At 52.7% G+C, this 20,749-nt stretch overlaps 1 protein-coding gene across 1 annotated transcript; it reads left to right on the top strand.

The window, feature by feature from the left end:
* Positions 1–539: 539 nt before the first annotated feature.
* Positions 540–20,482, top strand: SMPDL3B (sphingomyelin phosphodiesterase acid like 3B). Its single transcript, XM_080802170.1, has 8 exons — positions 540–907; positions 7,389–7,602; positions 11,031–11,128; positions 15,017–15,160; positions 16,370–16,542; positions 17,121–17,301; positions 17,391–17,524; positions 19,925–20,482. Exons 1-8 carry the CDS (start codon positions 847–849, stop codon positions 20,294–20,296), a joined length of 1,377 nt encoding a protein of 458 aa, XP_080658296.1. The 5' UTR covers positions 540–846; the 3' UTR covers positions 20,297–20,482.
* Positions 20,483–20,749: the final 267 nt, after the last annotated feature.

The raw sequence follows: 20,749 nt of genomic DNA, 5'->3' as shown, positions 1-20,749 counted from the left end.
AAGAGCCCTTATCGTCTAGAGTATTTGTGGGCAAAACAATATGATCTCTGGAATTTGCCTTAGAATAACCCAGTCCATTTGGGGTGGGGTCCAAACGAGTAGCTTGGCCCTAAATTCCCAGTCGCTGTAACTGGAGGATGTGGGCGCTGAGGGTTCCTGATCTTATTCTGTCTACATCTGTTTTCTGTTTGGCAATTTCAATAATAAAAGAAGAGATTAAGCCCATCACCTCCCTTTCCGCAAGGGTTAGATTCCTCCTCTGGGCTTATCAAACTTTCTAACGTGCCAAAGGGCAGTCCCTTGGTTTCCCTGTCCCTCTTGAAGGCAGAGGCTGCCCCGGGTGCCTTCCATCTCCTGGGCACATGGCTCCTGGCATAAATGCATGTGTGACCTAGTCTTGGCTTGTGGAGAACGTCTAGAGCTCCAGCTGGCACTGAGACCCCCGGTTCATCCAGGCCGATTCGTTCTGCCGGGGTTGGAGCTACGTAAAAGCTCGAGGAAGGTAGATGATACTTGCCACTCAGTCACAGGGGCTGGGCGAGGTTCCTGGAGAATCCAGCTGCCGGCTGCACGGACGTGCTCTGCGGAACAGGCAGGACGAGTGCTGCTTTCCACCTCAGAGTTCAAAGGCCTGGCTGATGCCCCTCCTTGGGCCAGCCCAGCTCACGCCCTGCCAGGCAAAGGAAGAAAAGCCAGAGGAGGCAGTGCCTCAGATCACTGGGCACACACGGCCATGGGCCGGAACTTCTGCTCCAGCCCATGGCCAAGAGCATCCAGATAGGAAACCTGCAGTGTTGGCCCCAGCTCCTGGAGAAGCCCGGGGCTTCCAGGAAGTGAGCTCCAAAGATGAGGCTGCTCAAACTGCTCCTTTTCCTGGCCCCCTGGGGAGTCGCCAGAGCTGAACAAGGTAGGCCTTGCAAATGCTTTGGTTTTATACTGTGAACCTGGGGTCGGTGGCTCCTGGAAGTGGTTCACAGGGAGCTGAAATGCTGCTAAAAACAGCAAGGTGGGAAGCGGGGGCAGGGAGGCCCGGGGAGAGAGAGTGGGTGAGTGGTGGGGGTGCTCTTTGAGCCTGAAGATCTTAAGTGGAGGCCAGAGCTGGCCAGGGGAGGGACACCGACTTCGCGAAGACGTGCGGGTACGTAAGAGCCAGCTATCTGGTAGAGGTGGAAGGTGGCAGGCAGATTCATGACCTCGTTCAACAAACACGGGTTAAGGGCCTTCTGCATACCACACCCTATTTCTAGGAACCAAGAATGTGTCAGAAAAGAAAGGAAACAAAGCTCCAGTCCTAGGGAAGCATTCCTTCAACTAGGGAGAAGCAGACCAAAAGACACTTGAACAAATAAATGCATGATATTCCAGGAGTAATAAGTGTTATGGAGACTAATAAAGCGGAAGAAAGGGGTGGGAGTGGGGGTTGGGGGGGGGGCTTAAGATGAATGACTGGCATTTGAGTAGAGACCTGAGGCAGTGAGGGAGGGAGCATCCCTCCCTCTGGGGACATCCAGGGGACTTTCCAGTAAGAGAACATAGAAAGCACACAAGCCCTGCACCTGACACTCAGGGGATGCATGTGAAGACGAGCCCGGGGCCAGAGTGGCTGGAGCAAAGTAGTAGGCAAGGTGAATGGGAGAGATGAAGTTGAGGGTCATGGGGGTGGGGGTGGGGGGCTGGCGTGAGCTCGCATATAAACATGTAGACGGTGTAAGGCCTCGGGGTGGAGTGCAACATCATTAGAGAGTTTTTAGGCAGAGCCGTGGGGTGATCTGACTCGAGTAAGCTTGAAAAGGCCCCCTGGGCTATGCACTGAGAAGAGACCATAGTGGGGTGAAAGTCAGGGTGACCAACATGTCTCAGTGCGCCCAGGACTTACCTAATCTTAGCACTTGAAGTTCCGTGACCTGGGTACTCCCTCAGCCCTGGGCACACTGTGGTGGTTGGTCACGACCTGAGCCGCTGTGGTAAAGGAGAAGCAGCCAAACCTGTGGGGAGGCTGTTGTCATCCTCCAGTGAGAGGAAACGGAGGCTCGTCAGGGTAGGAGGACGGCGGGTTGGAGATGGTCTGATTCTGGACAAGACTTGCTGGCAGATGTGGGAACAGGAGGACTCCAGGGTGACTCCTGGGTCTTTGCCTCCAGCTGGGAGGACAGAGTTGTCATTGGCTGAGGTGTAGGAGGAGGGGATGGCGGTTTGATTAGGGATGTGTCCAGTTGGAGATGCCCGTTAGAGTTCCATGAGGTGGAAAAGGAGTCAGTGGCCAGGCTGGACCCCTTAATGGTTCTCCTTAATGATCCTAGGTTGTCCTAGGTTGTCCTTTCCTGGAGTCCTGGGAAGGGACCTAACAGAGAACCCAACACCCTTTCTGTAGCTCTAGGAATGAGGCTGAAAGAGGGAGGGACAGGCTCCGGGCTCTGCTTATTGCTTGTTCTGTGGGGCTCAGTTTTTCCAGGCTGGACCCCGAAAGTTGGTGGCCTCTAGGTGCTCCCGTAGTCAGTGCACGCCCTTGGACACGACCCAGGAGAGGCTGGGAGCTCCGGCCAAGTGCTCTGCTCGTGCAGCCGGGCATCTCAGAAGCCATTGAGGAGGAGCACCAGTGCCTGGGGGTAGGAGACCAGAGCAAAATGCCAAAGAGGGACTGGGCTCCAAATGCTGTGACCCAAATTTGGAAATACCGCTGGGATGAGCCCTGAGAGTGTGTCATTCCCTATGAGGGCGACCTGCCTGGGAGAAGGCTGAGTGGCCATCCTCCTTCCACCCAGGAGAGAGACCCTAGTCCCCACTGAGGGACTCCAGGGCCCTGGCGGTCTGGCAGAAGGGTGGGAATGGTTGAAAGGACCTCCCACTCTCTTACTCTTTCGCTTTCAATTATGCTTTCTTGGAAATCCAAATGGCACTGGGCGCCTGCAGCTCAGAGGCCTGGTGGTTAAAAAGGATCCCTCCCCCACAAATGCACGGGATGTTCATTGAGCATCGTTTACGGTCATGAAAAACGCTGACAGCAGTAAGGGAAGAGCTCAGGGGATTGTGGAAAGATTCAAGGCGATAGAGCAAAACCAAGACCAATGCTGACAATTATTAAGTACTTATTTTGTGCCGGGCACTGCCCAAGTTTTTTGCATTATACCCTCACAACAGCCTTGTCAAGTGGGGATTATCGAGGTCGCTGAGAAGTGAAACACCTTACCCGAAGTTACACATGTAGTAAGTGTCCGAGTCGGGACATGAACCCAGGCTGTACAACTTCACCCTGTTTATAAAATAATACTGTCAAAACAAACAAAGGAACGCTGAAACAGACAAAGAAAAGGGCCAAGAAGGGTGAACATAGGTAGGTTACAGCTGAGTAAACTGAGGCACAGAATTGCTCATGGTCCCACAGCTAGTGGGCAGCGGAGCTGTAATTCCAACCCAGGTTTGTGCTCTCAACTACTCACTGGAATTAATACCAAATTTATTCATATTCTCTCTCTTTTTTTAAAAAACGGTTTTTTGTTTTTGTTTTTGTTTTTGTTTTTTGGTCAGAGAGCACAAGCGGGGGAGCAGCAGGCAGAGGGAGAAGCAGACTCCCCGCTGAGCAGGGAGCCCGATGACAGCTCGATCCCAGGACCCTGGGATCATGACCTGAGCTGAAGGCAGATGCTTAACCGACTGAGCCACCCAGGTGCCCCAATTTATTCATATTCTCAATAATTAATGAATAATAATGACAGCTAAGATTGGTATACCTATTCGTAAAACTGAAGGAACACACGAATACTTTCTTACTGTAAAAGATTCAAGCAGCATGAATCTATAAAGGCTCTTAATTTTAATGAGACCCCCAGGTGAGGCTTACGCACAGGAAAGTCTGAGGACATCTGGTCTCAGAGTAAAGTGTTGCACTGCCCGATGCCCCACACCTTCCCAGTCTCTCCTGCCCCAAGGGTAGCTGCCAAGGGCTGTGGTGTACTGGGATTCTTCTCTACCAGCCCTTTCTCTTCACCAACTTACTTGCTGCTCTCAGACAAGCAGGCCAGATGTCAAACACCCCGAGATTCAGCAAGACTAACGGACTTGCCAGAATCCTCAGCCAACACAGGGGAGAGCCTGCATTAAAAACCAGACAATCGGGGTGCCTGGGTGGCTCAGTTGGTTAAGCGACTGCCTTTGGCTCAGGTCATGATCCTGGAGTCCTGGGATCGAGTCCCACATCGAGTCCCACATTGGGCTCCCTGCTCGGCAGGGAGTCTGCTTCTCCCTCTGACCTCTCTCCTCTCATGCTCTCTCTCTCTCTCTCCCAAATAATTAAAATCTTAAAAAAAAAAAAAAAAAGAAAGAAACCAGACAACCCACCTCCCTCAGGGTCCTTAGACTCACCCCCTTCTCCATGATGTTATAGAGCTTAATTCCTCACAGTCTGTGACTAATTCCGTAGAAGCCTGTGGCTCCCACTGTTTTATGGGTAACATATGTGTTTTATAAAAGCCATCTTCTGGAGGCTCTGAGTCAACTTTGTGCCTCAGCTCTGGAGCCAGAGAGGGCTGGGTTTGAACCTCAGTTTCCTCATCTGTGAAATGGGCATAAGAATCCCACCTCACGGAATGGCTGCAAGAATGAGATGAGATGAGCAGGTAAAGGACACCTCACTAACACACACACGCACACGCACATGCACACACGCGCACACACGTAACTAGGAATCCCAGGGAGGCTGGAAGGAATTTCAGTTCTACACTCTGGCTAGACCGGAGCTTGTGGGAAGAGAAGCTGACAGCCGAATGTGAGCCTGTCAGCAGACAAGGAGTTTCTGGAGTGAAGCAATGTTCCCTGGCTTCTCGGAGGGCTGACCTCAAAGGGGCAGAACTGCTTCCTGCTTATGGTTAGTTGAAGAGCCTGCTCCAGGCGGGGGGACTGGTCTTTGCCTGGTCTTCAGAGGAAGCCAGGGGACCGCATTCCAGAGAGAAGGGCAAAGGACCTCTCACTCTATCGGACCTGGCCAGCCCGGTCTCAGGCTTGGAAGCAGGTGTGACCCCCTTCCAGTCTCCGTGCAGGGGCTCAGGAGAGCCGACCAACTCTGCCCATTTAGTAGTTGAAATGAGGCAGTTAGTTTCTTTGGCTTGGGATTTTCTCTGTAGGAGTAATTTCACATATATTGATCACAATTTGTACGAAAAGTTTGAATTCCCCCAATTATAAACAAAGACTCTCAGTTTGGGTAAAAAAGAAACATGCAGGCATAGACTGTCTACAAAAAAAAATATCAAAAATAAAAAGGCACCCTTTTGGGGCGCCTGGTTGGCTCAGTGGGTAGAACATCTAACTCTGGATCACAGGGTAGTGAGTTCAAACCCTATATTGGGCGTGAAGCCTACTTTGAAAAAAAAAAAGGGCACTGGTTTTATGCCCTTAGCAATCACATCTTCCTGGGAGAAAATCGAGAGCCACGGGACCTCCACTATTTGCTGTCTGATCTCAGGCGTATTGATCTTAGTTAACATGACCTTAGCCTTAGTTTCCTTATCTGAAGTGGGGATAATGATCAATACAATTGACCCCTGAAGGACACAAGTGTGAACTGTACAGGTCCACTTATATACAAATTTTTTGATAAATACAGTACTGCAATGTTTTTTCTCTTCCTTATGATTTTTCTTTTTTCTCTTTTGAAAGATTTTATTTATTTATTTGAGAGAGAGAGAGAGAGAGATCAGTAGCAGGGGGAGGAGTAGAGGGAGAAGCAGACTCTCTGCTGACCAGGGAACCCGACCCGGGACTTGATCCCAGGACCTTGCGATCATGACCTGAGCCCAAGGCAGACTCTTAACCGTCTGAGCCACCCAGGTGCCCTCTTATGACTTTTCTTAATAACGTTTTTTCTCTAGCTTACTTTATTGTACAAATAGAGCATATAACACATATACAACATACATGTTTATTGACTATTGATGTTATCAGTAAAGGCTTCTGGTCAACAGTAGGCTATTCGTAGTTAAGTTTTGGGGGAATCATAAGTTATGCACAGATTTTTGACTGTGTGGGCATCGGTGCCCCCTAACCTGCATTGTCTGAGGGTCAACTGCCCCTCCAGAGCCGCAGTGACTGTGTAATGACCTTGGGAGGGATCATGACTTACTTAATCAGTCATTTGCACCTTAGTATAAACAAGGTTCTGATCCTCTCCTGGGACTAGGTTTAGGTAAGGAGAGGTGAGGAGAAGTTTTGGAGAGAGGATCAGGGGCTGGACTTGACCTTTGGATCTCTCCTAGAGCCCCACGGAGTGTCCTGTGGCTTGTGTGGTGCTGTGGCTATCCATTCCTGAAAGCAGCCCTGGGAAACCCCGGGCTCCCTGGCGGAATCCAGGCTTCCTGGGCTGGGGGCGGGGCTGGGGTGTATGACTGTTGTCCCTGAGTGACACAGGAAATGGAGGAGGAAGTGACAGCAGTGATGGAGGGTGAGGAAATCCCAGGCCTCACCCTTGTCTTAGCCAAAAAACCACAGGATTTAGGGCAGAGCCCGAATGTGGTCAATAAGAATGGCTGAAACTACTTATCCACGGCTCCCCCATGACCCCCCGGTACAGATGACAAATCCACCGTGTGGCCTGTTTCTTTGTTGGGATCACACCAAGAGATTTTTTTTTTTTAAAGATTTTCTTTTTAAATAATCTTTATACCCCACATGGGGCTTGAACTCACAACCCTGAGATCAAGAGTCGCATGCTGCTCAGACTGAGCCAGCCAGGTGCTCCTCATGCCAAGAAATTTTTTTTTTCAAGATTTTCTTTATTTATTTGAAAGGCAGAGATCACAAGTAGGCAGAGAGGCAGGCAGAGGGAGAGGAAGGGAAACAGGCTCCCTGCTGAGCAGAGAGCCCCATGTGGGGCTCGATCCCAGAACCCTGAGATCATGACCTGAGCCGAAGGCAGAGGCTTTAACCCACTGAGCCACCCAGGCGCCCCGCCAAGAGATTTTTGACATTCTGGCCAGCCTAGGTTGGAAGCTATGGGTCTAGTTCTGGGCTCAGAGAGGTGAAGCGACACACCCAAGGTCACACAGCTTGTAGGTGGCTCCAGAGCCTACACCATGACACTCCCCAAACTTAGCTTTCAAACAAGCACTCTGCTTAGAATTTCCAAAGGATTCTTTGAGGGTCACTGAAGCCCAATCCCCTTGCTGCTGCTGGGTCCCCTGAGGTGGGGAAATGGAGAAGGTCAAAGGTCACAGGTCCTCTCAGGGCTTCCTGGGGCCAAGTCAGACCTGTGGCTCTTTCTCTGTGAACCCTGGCTTCGGAGGAAAGTGTTTTACATTTGGAGCCTGTTCTCCCCAAGCCAGGACCCCCGCTGGGCTTCCTCCCCATCCAGGCTCAGGGAGGTACCAACATCAAAGGCTGTCTCCTTTCCCCTGCAGGCAAATTCTGGCACATCTCTGACCTGCACCTTGACCCTGACTACAAGGTATCTGAAGACCCCCTCCAGGTGTGCCCATCAGCTGGCTCCCAGCCAGTTCCCAACGCAGGCCCCTGGGGCGACTACCTCTGCGACTCTCCCTGGGCCCTCATCAACTCCTCCATCTACGCCATGAAGGAGATCGAGCCGGAGCCAGACTTCATCCTCTGGACCGGGTGAGAGCAGTCACAAAAGCCACCCTTCACCAGGCGGCTGCTGAGTGCCACCTGCGGGCCTGGCTCCCTCCCCAGGCCAAGTCCTTATACCGGCCCGGATTCAGAGAGGATGGATCTGAAGCTCAAGGGAACTGTGGGCCTGGCCCATCCCGCAGTCTATGCCCTTGACTCTGTCTCCTAACCTTAGTAGAACACAGCTCTCTCTGAGGCTGGGGACACAGTCAGGGCACATCTGGGCATGTGGAGAACTCCCAGATTTTATTTTATGTTTTTTTTTTAAGATTTATGTATTTATTTGAGAGAGAGAGAGAGAGAGAGAGGCGCAAAGAGAGAGAGGGAGAGTAGCGGGGAGAGTCAGAGGCAGAGGGAGAGGGAGAGACCCCAGCAGACTCCCTGCTGAGTGTAGAGCCCAGCAAGGGGCTCGATCCCATGTCCCTGAGATCATGACCTGAGCCAAAGTCAAGAGTCAGAGGTTTAACAGATGGTGCCACTTAGGTGCCCCGAGAACTCCCAGATTCTCAGTCAGGGCGATGAACACTGGGGCCATTCCCACCATGGTTTAGGGATCCACGTGCAAGGAGGGAAGAAGGTAGGGGGGCTGAGAGTGGTCCTGGCTTTGGGACCCAGTGTCCTGGCTGCCCTGGCCTGGGGATGGTTCTCACCGGTCACAACACTGCTCTGCCGAAGGACAGCTTGTGGGGTGGGTGATTTCTCCTCAGCCAGATTCCATTTCTTGCTTCTCATCCAAGGACATGCCATGAGCCCTCCAACTTCCCTCAGAACTGGCTGTCCTTGTCCCTCGTGGTCCACCCTTCACTCCCTGGCTCCTGTCTTGCCTCAGCCCTGGGTCAACACTAGGGAACCAAGATGATACAAACCCAGACTGGCCTTCAAGGAGTTCCCAGGCTTGTGGGTGACAAGCCCGCGGACCATTGTATCCCAGCCGGGAGGGAGGCTCACTGGCAGATGTGGGAGCTCTGCAGGGCACCTGACTCCATCTCCCAGGAAGTGGTAAGCAGGGGGCTGGTGAGGAAGGCTGGCCAGTGCTCTGACTTCCTGCGCCCTCTTCCAGCCTCCTTGGACACTTGTACAGGGTGGGATTAAGCCCATGATGCCCCCAGCTGTCCCTCCGTGTGGTGTGGTAGTGACTGGGAATGACACTGAGATGGACGCTGTGGTTGGCAGCAGGAGGCTGCAGGGCTGGACACTTCAGAAATGTGATAGTGTCGGGGCTCCTGGGTGGCTCAGTTGGTTAAGCATCTGCCTTTGGTTCAGGTCATGATCCTGGGGTCCTGGGATCAAGTTCCACTTTGGGCTCCCTGGTGGGTGGGGAGCCTGCTTCTCCCTCTGCCTGCCACTCCCCTTGCTTGTGCCTCTCTCTCTCTGACAAATAAGTAAATAAAATCTTGAAATAAGGAAGGAAGGGAGGGAGGGAGGGACAGTGTCTCAGGAGAGGTCTGGGCAGCTCAGGAATCAGTCTAAGAAGATAGTGAGCTTTAGGCTTTGACCCTGAACTCTTGCTCCCAAGACGGATTGTGCTCCAGGAGCCTTTGGATTCTCCAAGGAGGGGCCTGGGAGGAATATTCTGAAAGATGTGATATGATCCCTCTGGGAAAGGCGACTGCTTTGGGAATTTCATGATCCTTTAACAGAAACATGATGTTTCTGGGAAATCTCTGGGGCCTTGTGGATATATATGATGTTGAATGAGATGACCTCTGGGACCTTTTATAATTCGATTTCTGAAAAGTTTGACTTCTTGGGACAAGTTGCCATCCCTTATGGGTAACCTGTAGAAAGTGGGAGTGTTTTCTAAAAGAAAGAATTAGATCCTCCAAACTAGAAATATAAAGGGCAGAGGAGTTTTGTTCTGATGTCCTTGGACCCCCTGGCCTGTCCCTGGGGTGGGCAGGGGGCTGGGCTCCTCCTGGGGCCCTAAGGAGGGTCAGAGATGCAGCAGAGAGTAATGGGTATAAGTGTAGACTCTGGAGCCCAGCCGACTGGGTTCAAACCCTGGCTCCACCCCTTTGAGAATCCGCCACCTCTCTGTGCCTTGTTTCTCTATCTGTCAAACAGGACTAACAGAACCCACGTGGGAAGGTTATCATGGAGAACAAATTAGTGGATGTGAGTACAACACATAGAAAGTCCGGGGCACAAAGCAAGCCAGGTTTGCTGCTGGTAACAGTATCACTACTATTAAGCTGATTAACTTCCTGGGGGTGAGCTGCCTCACCCCATTGGGTCCAGCTGGGTCCTCAAGCTTTATATTGTTGGGACTCTTACCTTTTCTCTTTCTCCTCCCCTGCTCTCTGGCCTTGCTGTATATTTCTTTTTTTTTTTTTTTTTAAAAGGTTTTCTTTATTTTTTTTTTTATTTATTTGTCAGAGAGAGAGAGGAGCGAGAGTGAGCACAAGTAGACAGAGTGGCAGGCAGAGGCAGAGGGAGAAGCAGGCTCCCTGCCGAGCAAGGAGCCCGATGTGGGACTCGATCCCAGGACGCTGGGATCATGACCTGAGCCGAAGGCAGCTGCTTAACCAACTGAGCCACCCAGGCGTCCCTGTATATTTCTTTTTTAAGTAACCTTCATGCCCAGTGTGGAGCCCTATGTGGGACTTGAACTCATGACCCTGAGATCATGACCTGAGCTGAAATCAAGAGTCTGATGCTTAACTGACTGAGCCATCCACGTGCCCCATTTCTAAATTGGATCCAGGAATTTAGGTCAGCAGAATAGTGGACTAAACTGTCCTAGGGCAGGTCCTGGATCTGCCGTAGAGTAGAGATGAACTCTAAACTCTGATGCCAGCTCCCAGCTCCCAGCTCCCTAGAACCCTTGGGGAACGGAGCAGGACTCAGAGACAGCTTTTCCACCACAAGCTCCCTGGGGACTTGCTAACGGGACTCGAACCCCCAAGCTTCCGTCTTAACATAATAATATTAATTGCAACTTGGCAGCAACTATTATGCCTTTTATTTTCCTTTGTTTTTATCTATTGTTTTAAAAAGAAAGGAGAAGAGGTTCATTGGAGCCCAAGTTAGGACAGCCGCCTGGGAAATATGCTCTTTACAAGGAAGAGTGGTCCCACTTGTCTATATTTTATGTATATCATTTTCCCAGCTTTATTAGAGTCTCAGAAATACTCTAGGAGTAGGTACCATTATTACCCCTATTTTACAGATGAGCTAATGGAGGCTCAGAGAGCTTAAGCAGCCAGCCCAGGGACTCACAGCAGGTCACTGGCAGAGCCCTGGTTTGAACTCTGTCCTGAGAGACTCCGGCTCCAGCCTGGCCCTCCCCTCACAGGGGCTGCAGAGGGCAGGCTCCAGGCTCCACGGCCTGTTTTCTCATGGCTGAACTGTTCCTTCCTTTTCTCGGGCCCCCTCCTGAGCTGCCTGCACCAAATGGGCTTGGTGGTGTTTTGCAGTGATGACACACCTCACGTGCCCAATGAGAGGCTGGGAGAAACCGCTGTGCTGGGAATCGTGGAGCGCCTGACCAGGCTCATCAGAGAGGTCTTTCCAGGTAAGCCCCTGCCATCTGTCTCCCGCAGCATTGCCTGAAGCCCAGACAGTGTCTGGCCCGGTGGGGGTGGGACAGCAACAGCCCCAACGCTGGCCGCTGGCCAGGTCTCACATCGATCGATCGAGGAATGTGAGCCACCACTGCCCTGTGTTTCCACGCAGAACCTACGAACGGAAATGCCTGACTTTTCAGACTTTTCATTCTGTCTTCTGCCCGAGCCTGCTTTACATCGACTCACAGCCCCTTCTCGGGGGAGCTGCAGCTATAAAAAGGCATTGTTCCTGGAGGTCTCCTGGGGACTCGCATGTAGCCCTATGTCCTGCTGCGGCCCCAGAGCTGCCATCCACCGCTCTCCAACCATCCTGGCTGCCGGGGCCTCTGGGAGATGCTGATTTCCAGCCCAGGTGCTGTTCTTGGTGCTTACAAGGACTTCAGAGCCTAGGAGAGCAGGCAGAGCCGTGAGTGGTTACGGCAGCAGCCCCATGGGACCTGACGAGGCGAGTGGGACCTGATGCCCCATCTAACGGTCCTGGAAGATGTCTTTAAGCAACCTGTGCTGAACCCAAGGTGCCAGACACCGAATCAGGCTCTCAGGCTGCCCGCTGGGGACCTGTCAGAGCAGCCCACTAGCCCCCACCCCCACCCCCTTGGGGTTCTGGAACAGCTGCATCCTCTAAGGTCTTAGACACAGATCCCCAGGCCCCAGATAGGATTGTTGATAATAAAAATAAGTATTAGCAGCAGCAGTAACTGCATGGATTTATGTACTAAGTGTCAGGCACTGCTCTAAGAATACGATATGCTGTAGCTCATTCACGCTTGTGGTGCTCCTGCAGAGAAGTGCTACTGCTATTTCCATTTTACTGCTGAGACATGTGAGCCCTGGAGTCAAGTAAACAGGTCAAGGTCATGTGGCAAGGGCGGGGACACAAATCCTTGTTTGAGCACCTATCTGACCCACCACTCCAGGAGGGGCTCGCAGCTGCTGTCACCAGCTCACACCAGTCCACGAGGCAACCTCCTTTCCCACCTCCTTCCCTTAACCCGAATCATTTTATGCACAGTTGTCTGGTTGTGTAGGGAAGGCACCGATGGCTCAAAGCTAGTCAGTTCCTGGGGAGGGAGTCAAACTCAAATCCGACTTCAAGCGCCCTTTCCTCTGCTCCAGAGGGGCTTCTGGAATAAAAGTGAAATAATGGACAAGAAAATGCTTTACAGGGGCACCTGGGTGGCTCAGCCGGTTAAGCATCTGCCTTTGGTTCAGGTCATGACCCCGGAGTCCTGGGATTGAGCTCCACGTCAGGCTCCTTTCCCAGTGGGGAGCCTGCTTCTCCCTCTGCTTAACGCTCCTCCTACTTGTGCTCTCTGTCAAATAAATAAATAAAATATATTAAAAAAAAGAAAATGCTTTACAACTATGAGTTCACATACAAAGGTAAATTAGCTGTGGCTCAGTGGGTTAAGTGTCTGCCTTCAGCTCAGGTCATGATCTCAGGGTCCTGGAATCGAGCCCCGAGTCGGGCTCTCTGCTCGGCGGGGAGCCTGCTTCCTCCTCTCTCTCTGCCTGCTGCGCTGCCTACTTGTGATCTCTCTCTCTCTCTATCAAATAAATAAAGTCTTTAAAAAAATGTTGTTAGAATATAACGGCGCTCGGCCTCCATGAGAAGTCACAGCCCACTTGCAGAGATGTTAAACTAAGAACATACTAGAAGAATTAAAAGGAGACATTATCTTATTTGAGAATTACAGCAACACAGGTGAAGCAGAACAATTTCCGCTTTGTAGATAAATAAGCGGAAGCACAGAGCAGTCAGGCAACTCGCTGGCAAGGAGGAAGGGACGGAAGCTCGAGATTTCTGGGTCCACATCACATGTCACGTGTTCTTCCTGCCACGTGCCACCTGCGTTCCCCGTCAGTCACTGTGAACGCCGGCCCATCTTCTCCAGGACTGCTGAGCCGGGACTGCCGGTGAACGCTCCGGCTGGGTGGTGCCCTGGAGACTCCGTTTCGCGTCTGCGCAGAGCGAGGACAGTCATAGTACCTGCCTAGAAGGATGTTGTGAGGATTCAGTAGAGTCATCACTCGCTCATCTAGTGAACAAATATTTACTGAGTATCCACTAAGAGCAAGATGCCATTCTAGGAGGAGGGAACTTGGCCGTGGACTAGAGGCCAGGTCGTGCCCTCATTGGAGCTTTTATGCTCATAAGGGGTTTCTCACAGTGCCCGGCACAAAGAAGCAGCAAGAAAAGGGGGGAGTCCCTCCCTTCTTATCTGTCCTTGGAATTCCAAGGTTTTGTGTTTTTTTTTTTTTCTAAATGGATCCTTTTATTTATTTTTTCAGATTTATTTATTTTAGAGAGGAGGAGCAGTGGGAGAGGGACAAAATCTCAAGAAGACTCCCCCTGAGCGGAATCAAGAGTCAGACTCATTCTCTCTCTTTTTTATTTTATTTTATTTTATTTATTTATTTGACACAGAAAGAGAGAGCACAGCAGGGGGAGCAGCAGGCAGAGGGAGAAGCAGGCTCCCCTCTGAGCAGGGAGCCTGATGCAGGACTTGATCCCAGGCCCCCAGGATCATGACCCAAGACAAAGGCAGACAACGACTGAGCCACCCAGGCACCCCCCTAAAAGGATTCTTTTTTTTTTTTTTAAGATTTTATTTTATTTATTTGACAGAGAGCGAGATCACAAGTAGGCAGAGAGGCAGGCAGAGAGAGAGAGGGGTAAGCAGGCTCCCGGCTGAGCAGAGAGCCTGATGTGGGGCTCAATCCCAGGACCCTGAGATCATGACCTGAGCAGAAGGCAGAGGCTTAACCCACTGAGCCACCCAGGCGCCCCTCTAAAAGGATTCTTAGGCTGCCGGCAGTTATGAAGAGGTGAGGTTTTTTTCCAGGCAGTTACAGAGCTGGTTTCTGGGTTGGCAAGCAATGGGAACCTTATGACCTCCTTCTGTGGGGCTTTCAGCCCTCCCAGATCTAAGTTGGTGAAAACATCTTCCCACGTGGGAGTTAGAGGCTCCCGCCTCCCTCATTGGTTCAAGGTCACTCATGCCCTGGGGACTGCCAAGTTCCTGTAAGGGCAAAACCCTGCCCTGAGCTCAGAGGAGTTGTTGTTTCTGGCCAAACACTTATTGAGCAATTACTACTGGGCAGACACAGACGTAAACTAAAAGCAGGAATGAGGCTACTCAAGAGGAGGAAATGCATCTGAAGACACCCCCCCACCCCGCCACCGCCCGGTGTCATTCACAAGCCGTTCCCTCCTCTGACCCCCACCTCCAGCTCGTACACTTCCACAGCCAGTGGCTCTTCCCCTTTCTGTGACAGTCCTCCCACCTCTGATTACTGAAAACCTCTCATCCCTACTGCACTTTGAGGCCCCTGGGACTGGGACTGGGTGCCTGGTTCCGGGGTCTGTGCATTGGCCCACACGAGGTGTTCAGTAAACACCTGTTGCATCACGGAATTTGTCAAACTCCTAAGGCTCCCAGAGGGAACCAGACTCCTTCCCTAATAGTAAGTGGACCTGGAACGGAATAGAAAAAGAAGCTCTACATTACCACGGGGCTCCTAAGGGATGGGAAGATTATTTCGATCTTTTAGCTTACGTCTTCTCGTCTTCTAATGCTTTCTTCCGACCAGGAAACCCTTTGCTGGGAATGGGGTTAGGAACTGGGGTCAGAGAACTCACTGCTCTTCCTTCCAAGGTCTGAGCCAGGTTCGACCAGATTCTACTGAATGCTGTTTTCTGCTTATCTCTGTATTTCCCTCATCTGTGCTACGGCTCTTCCCACGGGCTCCCACGGTCAGCGGTGGACTGAAAAGTACCAGCTCAGCCGAGTGCTTTCACATAAATATGTTTACATGTCTCTTTTTCCTCCCAGATACCAAAGTCTATGCTGCTCTGGGAAATCATGACTTTCACCCCAAAAACCAGTTCCCAGCAGGGAGCAACAACATCTACAATCAAGTAGCAGAGCTGTGGAGACCCTGGCTCAGCAACGAATCCATCGCTCTCTTCAAAGAAGGTACTTTTTGCAACTATAAGCACTTCCTTGTCTGCCCAGGTCTCATCGAATTTTGTCCTCACCAAGATCCCAGGAAACAGGTACCGATTTTATCCCCATTACACAGATAAGGAGATAGAGGCTTGAAGATGTTGAGTCCCTTGGCGAAGATCAGCCAATGTAGAGGTGGCCGGCTTGGGAGCAGACTCTGGGGCTGACTCCGCTGCCCGTGCTCTCAGTGGCTCTAAGGAGGATCATAACGGATCATTTCCTGAGCATTTACTGGGTGCCAGGCACCATTCTTTGCACATTCCAAGACTCCTCATGGAAACAAGGATGGGGAAGCGACCTCTGGTTCAGGCAGCATTTCCCACCCTTGGTGCTACTGACATCTTGGGTCGGATAATTCATTGTGGGGGTCGTCCTACACATTCTAGGATATTTAGTAACATCCAAGGATGCGGGATATGAGGAACACCCTCCATCGCCGTAACCCAAAATGTCTCCAGACGCTGCCAAATGCTCCCCCGGGGAACAAAATCAGTGGCTGAGAGCCACTGATCCAGAGACACAGCAGTCCAAGGGGACCCTGGCTGCTCTCTTGCCTGTCCTCAGTCCCAGCGGGTCAAACCCAGCCAGAAACCAGTTGATGTAGTCCATGGAGATCAGTTTCTTTCTTTCTTTCTTTTTTTTTTTTTTTAAGATTTTATTTATTTCTTTGACAGAGACACAGTGAGAGAGGGAACACAAGATGGGGAATGGGAGAGGGAGAACAGGCTTCCCATGGAGGAAGGAGCCCAATGCGGGGCTCGATCCCAGGACCCTGAGATCATGACCCAAGCCTGAGGCAGACGCTTAATGACTGAGCCACCCTGGCACCCCTGGAGATCAGTTTCTAGGACAGAGAGTTGAGTGAACAGGGTTGACAGTGGATCTGGAGGGACAAACACATCTTACTGTTCTTCACATTATAGAAAGGGAGAAACCCAGGCACAGAGCAGCGAAGTCAAAATGTTCCCAGGCTGCACAGCTAGGTGCAGGAGCCAGGACTGGAGCTGGGGCAGTGGGCCCCCAGAGCCTCTGGTCTTCTCACCATGGTCCTCCTATGGACAAGACGGGAAGGGAGGACGCCGGGACAGGAGACGGTGGGACCGAAGTTTGGGGGGCACGGAGACATGTCTCATCAGAGGCAGGGGACCCTTCAGATTCTCCCTGGCTGTGACGCTGTAGGTGCCTTCTATTCTGAGAAGTTGCTGGGCCCGAGTGGGGCCGGGCGAATCGTGGTCCTCAACACCAACCTGTACTACAGCAACAATGAGCAGACGGCTGGCATGGCAGACCCTGCGCACCAGTTCCGGTGGCTGGAAGACGTGCTGACCCGTGCATCCCGAGCTAAGGAGATGGTAAGGGCTCCCACCTCCACCTGCTACCCTCTCTGGGGTCACCTCCTGAGCCAGTGTCCCACCTCTGCACAAGCTCAGCCACTCCCTTGAGGGGCCTCTATCCCTGAGGGTCCTTCAGCAGCCTGGCACCAGGAGGGGGCTTCTTTTTCCAGCCTCACGACAGACTGGGAAAAAGAGAGGGGTCCTCTGGGGGGCGGCCTTAGCACGTACGAAGGCACAGAGGTGGGAAACACCCGGTAAAATCATGGCTGGCACTGCCTTCGGTTCAGGTCATGATCTCAGGGTCGTGGGATTGAGCCCCACATCGGGCTCTCTGCTCAGCAGGGAACTTTCTTCCTGCATCTCCTCTGTCTACCTCTCTGCCTACTTGTGATCTCTGTCAAATAAATAAATAAAATCTTTAAAAAAAAAATCATGGCTGGGTCTTCAGAGCACTGGCATCAGCCTGGGGGTGGGCTTGAGGGGGGATCTTGGAGCCTGTCTGCTTGCTTCTGGCGAGAGGGGCCAGTGTTGAGAGGTGGACGTGAAGGGTCGGGGAGGGCATCCCTGAGCCCCTCCTGGGCACCCCGTCCGTGCAGGTGTACATAATTGGCCACGTGCCCCCGGGCTTCTTCGAGAAGACGCGGAACAAAGCGTGGTTCCGGGAGGGCTTCAACGAGGAGTACCTGAAGGTGGTCCGGAAGCACCATCGAGTCATCGCAGGGCAGTTCTTCGGCCATCACCACACCGACAGCTTCCGGATGTTCTACGATGATGCAGGTACTCTCCACGGAGGACAGCGGCCAGCCCACAGCCCCCTCCTCCTCTTGCCAGCCTCTCTCTCAGTCCCGCGGTCTCTCTCCTGAAAGGTGCCCCCATCAGTGTCCTGTTCCTTACCCCTGGAGTCACCCCGTGGAAAACCACCTTACCTGGAGTGGTCAATGGGGCCAACAATCCAGGCATCCGGGTATTTGAATACGACCGAGCCACACTGAGCCTGCAGGTCAGGAGCCCTGGGTCTGCTGGGGCTGGAGGGGGAGGATGGGAAGGGACCCGAATGTATCACCGCCTTGCCTGATCCTTCCAGCTTAATCCTCCCTCTTCTAGAGCTCTGGTTCCCTCGAGCCACTCTGGATCCTGCAACAAACTCAGATAATTCTTTGTCCCCAGTTCCCCGTTCAGCCTAGATCATAGCCTCCTACCCGGCCTCCCTACCTCTAGCTCTGTGCCCTGCTGTAGCTCATCTACTACACATTACAGAAGGCTCTAAGACCTTCCATGGCTCCCCAGTGCCACAAGATAAGCTGGATCTCTTTGGCCTGGTGTTCAAGGCCTCCCACAGCGTGACCTTATGCCTTATGCCTACACCGACAAGTCCTCAGCCAAAGCAGACCTCTGACTCACCAAGCAGCCCCTCATCTCCTGGGCTAGGCTTGTGATTGTTGACATGGCAAAGAAACAGTATTCCTTAATTTATTTAACATAAGGTACTAAGCATCTACTGTGAGCAGGGCCCTGTGCTGAGCTCAAGAGATACGTAAGTGAATGGTGACAAAGTCACTGCTGTCCTGGAGCTGGTGTTCTCACAGGAGACACATGCGGTAGTATCCTATCCTATAGTAGACACTATGAAAAGGAACGTTTAGTGTGACGTGGAGAGAAGCGCTAAGGACAAAGAGTGAGGGGGCAGGTGTCACCGTTATTGGGTGTGTGTGCACACGCACGTGCGTGCTGTGAGGTAGGTGGGACGGAAGTTCACCCATAGGGTGACATGTGAGTTCTGAGTAGATGGAGGGAGGGAGCCATGCAGGCATACGGGGAAGGCAGAGGACAGAGCAAGTCAGAGGCCCTGGGTGGGACTGTTCTTTCGGTGAGTGTCAGGGAGGAGCGTGGAGGTCATGGCTGCAGAGGGAGGATGGGAGGGACGAGGTCAGATCCTGTCAGCTGTGATCAGGACTCTGGATGTGGAGGGTTTGGGGCAGGATGAAATATTCTGATTTACACAATTTTACAAAATCCCCCCACCGCCGGCTAGCCGGCTCTGCAGAGAACAGGCTGTAGGGGGCAAGGGCAGAAACGGGGGTGGGGGTTAGGGGAAGGGTGAGGTAGGAGGTGACCACAATTACAGCTGAGAGGTGACGCTGGCACAGGCCAGGGGGTGGCAGTGGGACAGCGAGAAGCCCCAGATCCTGGATGTCTGCTGAAGGCAGATGATACAGGATTTTTTGGGGGACTGGATGAAGGTGTGAGAGAAAGAGAGGAGCCAGGGCTTTGGCCTCAGCGTCTGGAGGGGTGAAGCTGCCCTTTACTGAACTGGGATCACCGTGGGAGGAGCACATTTCAGAGGGATCAGAAGTCTGGTTTGGGACCTGTTCACTTGGGGAGGTCTAAGTGGAATCCCAGTGAAAATGCCCAGCGATGAGGCAGCCGGGTATTCAAGTTGGAGACCCAGGGAGAGGTGGATATAGAGATTTAACTGGGTGCTTGAGAGAGGACATTTAAAGCCAGGGACTGGATCAGGTAACTGAGGTCCTTGACTAAAGTGTGCACGGAGGAGACGTCTGAGGTCTTTCAAGAGTGTGGCCTGTTGTCCACATGGGCACTCAGAGGGCCTTAGCAGAGGAGTCACCAGCTGGTTCCCACGCCCCCCCCCCCCAACACACCTTCTCAGGGAGGGAGTCACAACAGGCCTGGGCTTGAATTCTGGCTCCACCACTCATGAGATTTTTGACCTCTTCCCGCCTCCGCTCATCTGTAGAATGGGATTATCAGTCCCTCACAGGGTTTGGAGAGGACCAAATGGAATAACACAATGTGCCTCTGGGGAGGCTGCCCTCCATACATGGCAGTTCCTCTTACCCCACTTCTAATGACAAATTTAAGTGGAAAGCATCACACAGATAAGCCTTTTCCAGATTCTAGTTCCAAAGATGTATCTGATCCTAGGAGTCCTGGGTGTATCCCAAACCCTCATCAACCACAATTCCATAACCTCTTTCAGCCAGGCACTCCATGCCATTTCTTTAAGATGCTTTTTATCCATTAATTCTGTAAATATTTACTGAGCTTTTCTACGCACCTGGGACTGAAAACTGGTAGGGTTAGCAACCTGGATTCCAAACCCTCCTCTGCCACTGAACACCTGTAGGACCCTGGACAAATGAATTAACTTCTTTAGGACTCAGTTTCTTCATCTGTGAAATCAGGGTAATACGGGCAGTTACCCCATTAGCATACCAGGCATACCCCGTAAGTAGGAAATGCTCGCTAACAGCCGTCATTGTTAGAGCTATAAAGAATCTGGGGCGGGAGGGGGGTGGTGGCAAATGCAAGGTGTAGGATTGGGGGGTGGGTGGAAACTGCCAGCTGCTCAGGGCCGGCCCTCCTCGCGCCCTCTCTCCAGGACGTGGTGACCTACTTCGTGAACCTGAGCCAGGCGAACGCGCAGGGGACTCCGCTCTGGGAGCTCGAGTACCGGCTGACCAAGGCCTACGGGGTGCCCGATGCAGGCGCCCGCTCCTTGCACGCGGCGCTGGGCCACATCGCCGACGATCCCGTGGCGCTGCAGCGCTACTACGTCTACAACTCGGTCGGCTACGACCGCGAGCCCTGCGACCAGGGCTGCCGCGCCGAGCACGTGTGCGCGCTGCGCGAGGTGGCCTTCGACGCGTACGCCGCCTGCCTGCGCGCCCCCGGCGCCGCGCCCGCGCCCGCGCCCGGGCTCGCGCTCCTGCTGGCGGCGCTGCTGGGCCTGCGCGCGCTACTCGCGCCCTGACCTCGGGCGCCCGCCGGCCCCTCCCCCGTGGAAACTTGCAGCCACCCTGGCTCGGCGTCCGCAGCAGGAACCCGCGTGGAGCAGCTGCCGGGGCAGTAAACGAAGCGCCGAAGACCTTCCCCGTCCCCAGCACATTTTTCTCCCCAAGTTTCCAACAAAACACAATGCTCCTCGAGCATCTCATTCTGTGCGTCTTCCCTTTTCATATGTTTCTTATGTTTACTGCGACTCCCGTAGAGTGATTGAACAGTTACTGAACAGAGTAAGATGAGCCACAGGGAAGATGCGCCTGAGGGATCCCCTGTCCTCGTCCGTCCCCCGACCCCCCGCCCTCGCCCGCACGCGAGGCACACTCGGTTTGCGAAGTCCCGCAATCGGGGTGCAGAACGGGCCTGTTTTGCAACAACGCGGACGCGAGGGATCGCGGTCCAACCCCGGGCGCTACTCCCTGAG

Source organism: Martes martes (assembly GCF_963455335.1).
Source record: "Martes martes genome assembly, chromosome: 4".
Classification (NCBI taxonomy): domain Eukaryota; kingdom Metazoa; phylum Chordata; class Mammalia; order Carnivora; family Mustelidae; genus Martes; species Martes martes.
The sequence above is the reverse complement of the archived record's forward strand: the minus strand, read 5'-3'. Positions and strand labels throughout refer to the sequence as shown.

What these genes read in the sequence shown, in the direction of transcription:
- SMPDL3B (XM_080802170.1), top strand. Translation starts at nt 847, where the DNA reads ATGAGGCTGCTCAAACTGCTCCTTTTCCTGGCCCCCTGGGGAGTCGCC. An exon ending in CATCCCGAGCTAAGGAGATG is followed by an intron (nt 16,543 to 17,120) that starts GTAAGGGCTCCC and finishes CCGTCCGTGCAG; the next exon opens with GTGTACATAATTGGCCACGT. An exon ending in GAGCCACACTGAGCCTGCAG is followed by an intron (nt 17,525 to 19,924) that starts GTCAGGAGCCCT and finishes CCCTCTCTCCAG; the next exon opens with GACGTGGTGACCTACTTCGT.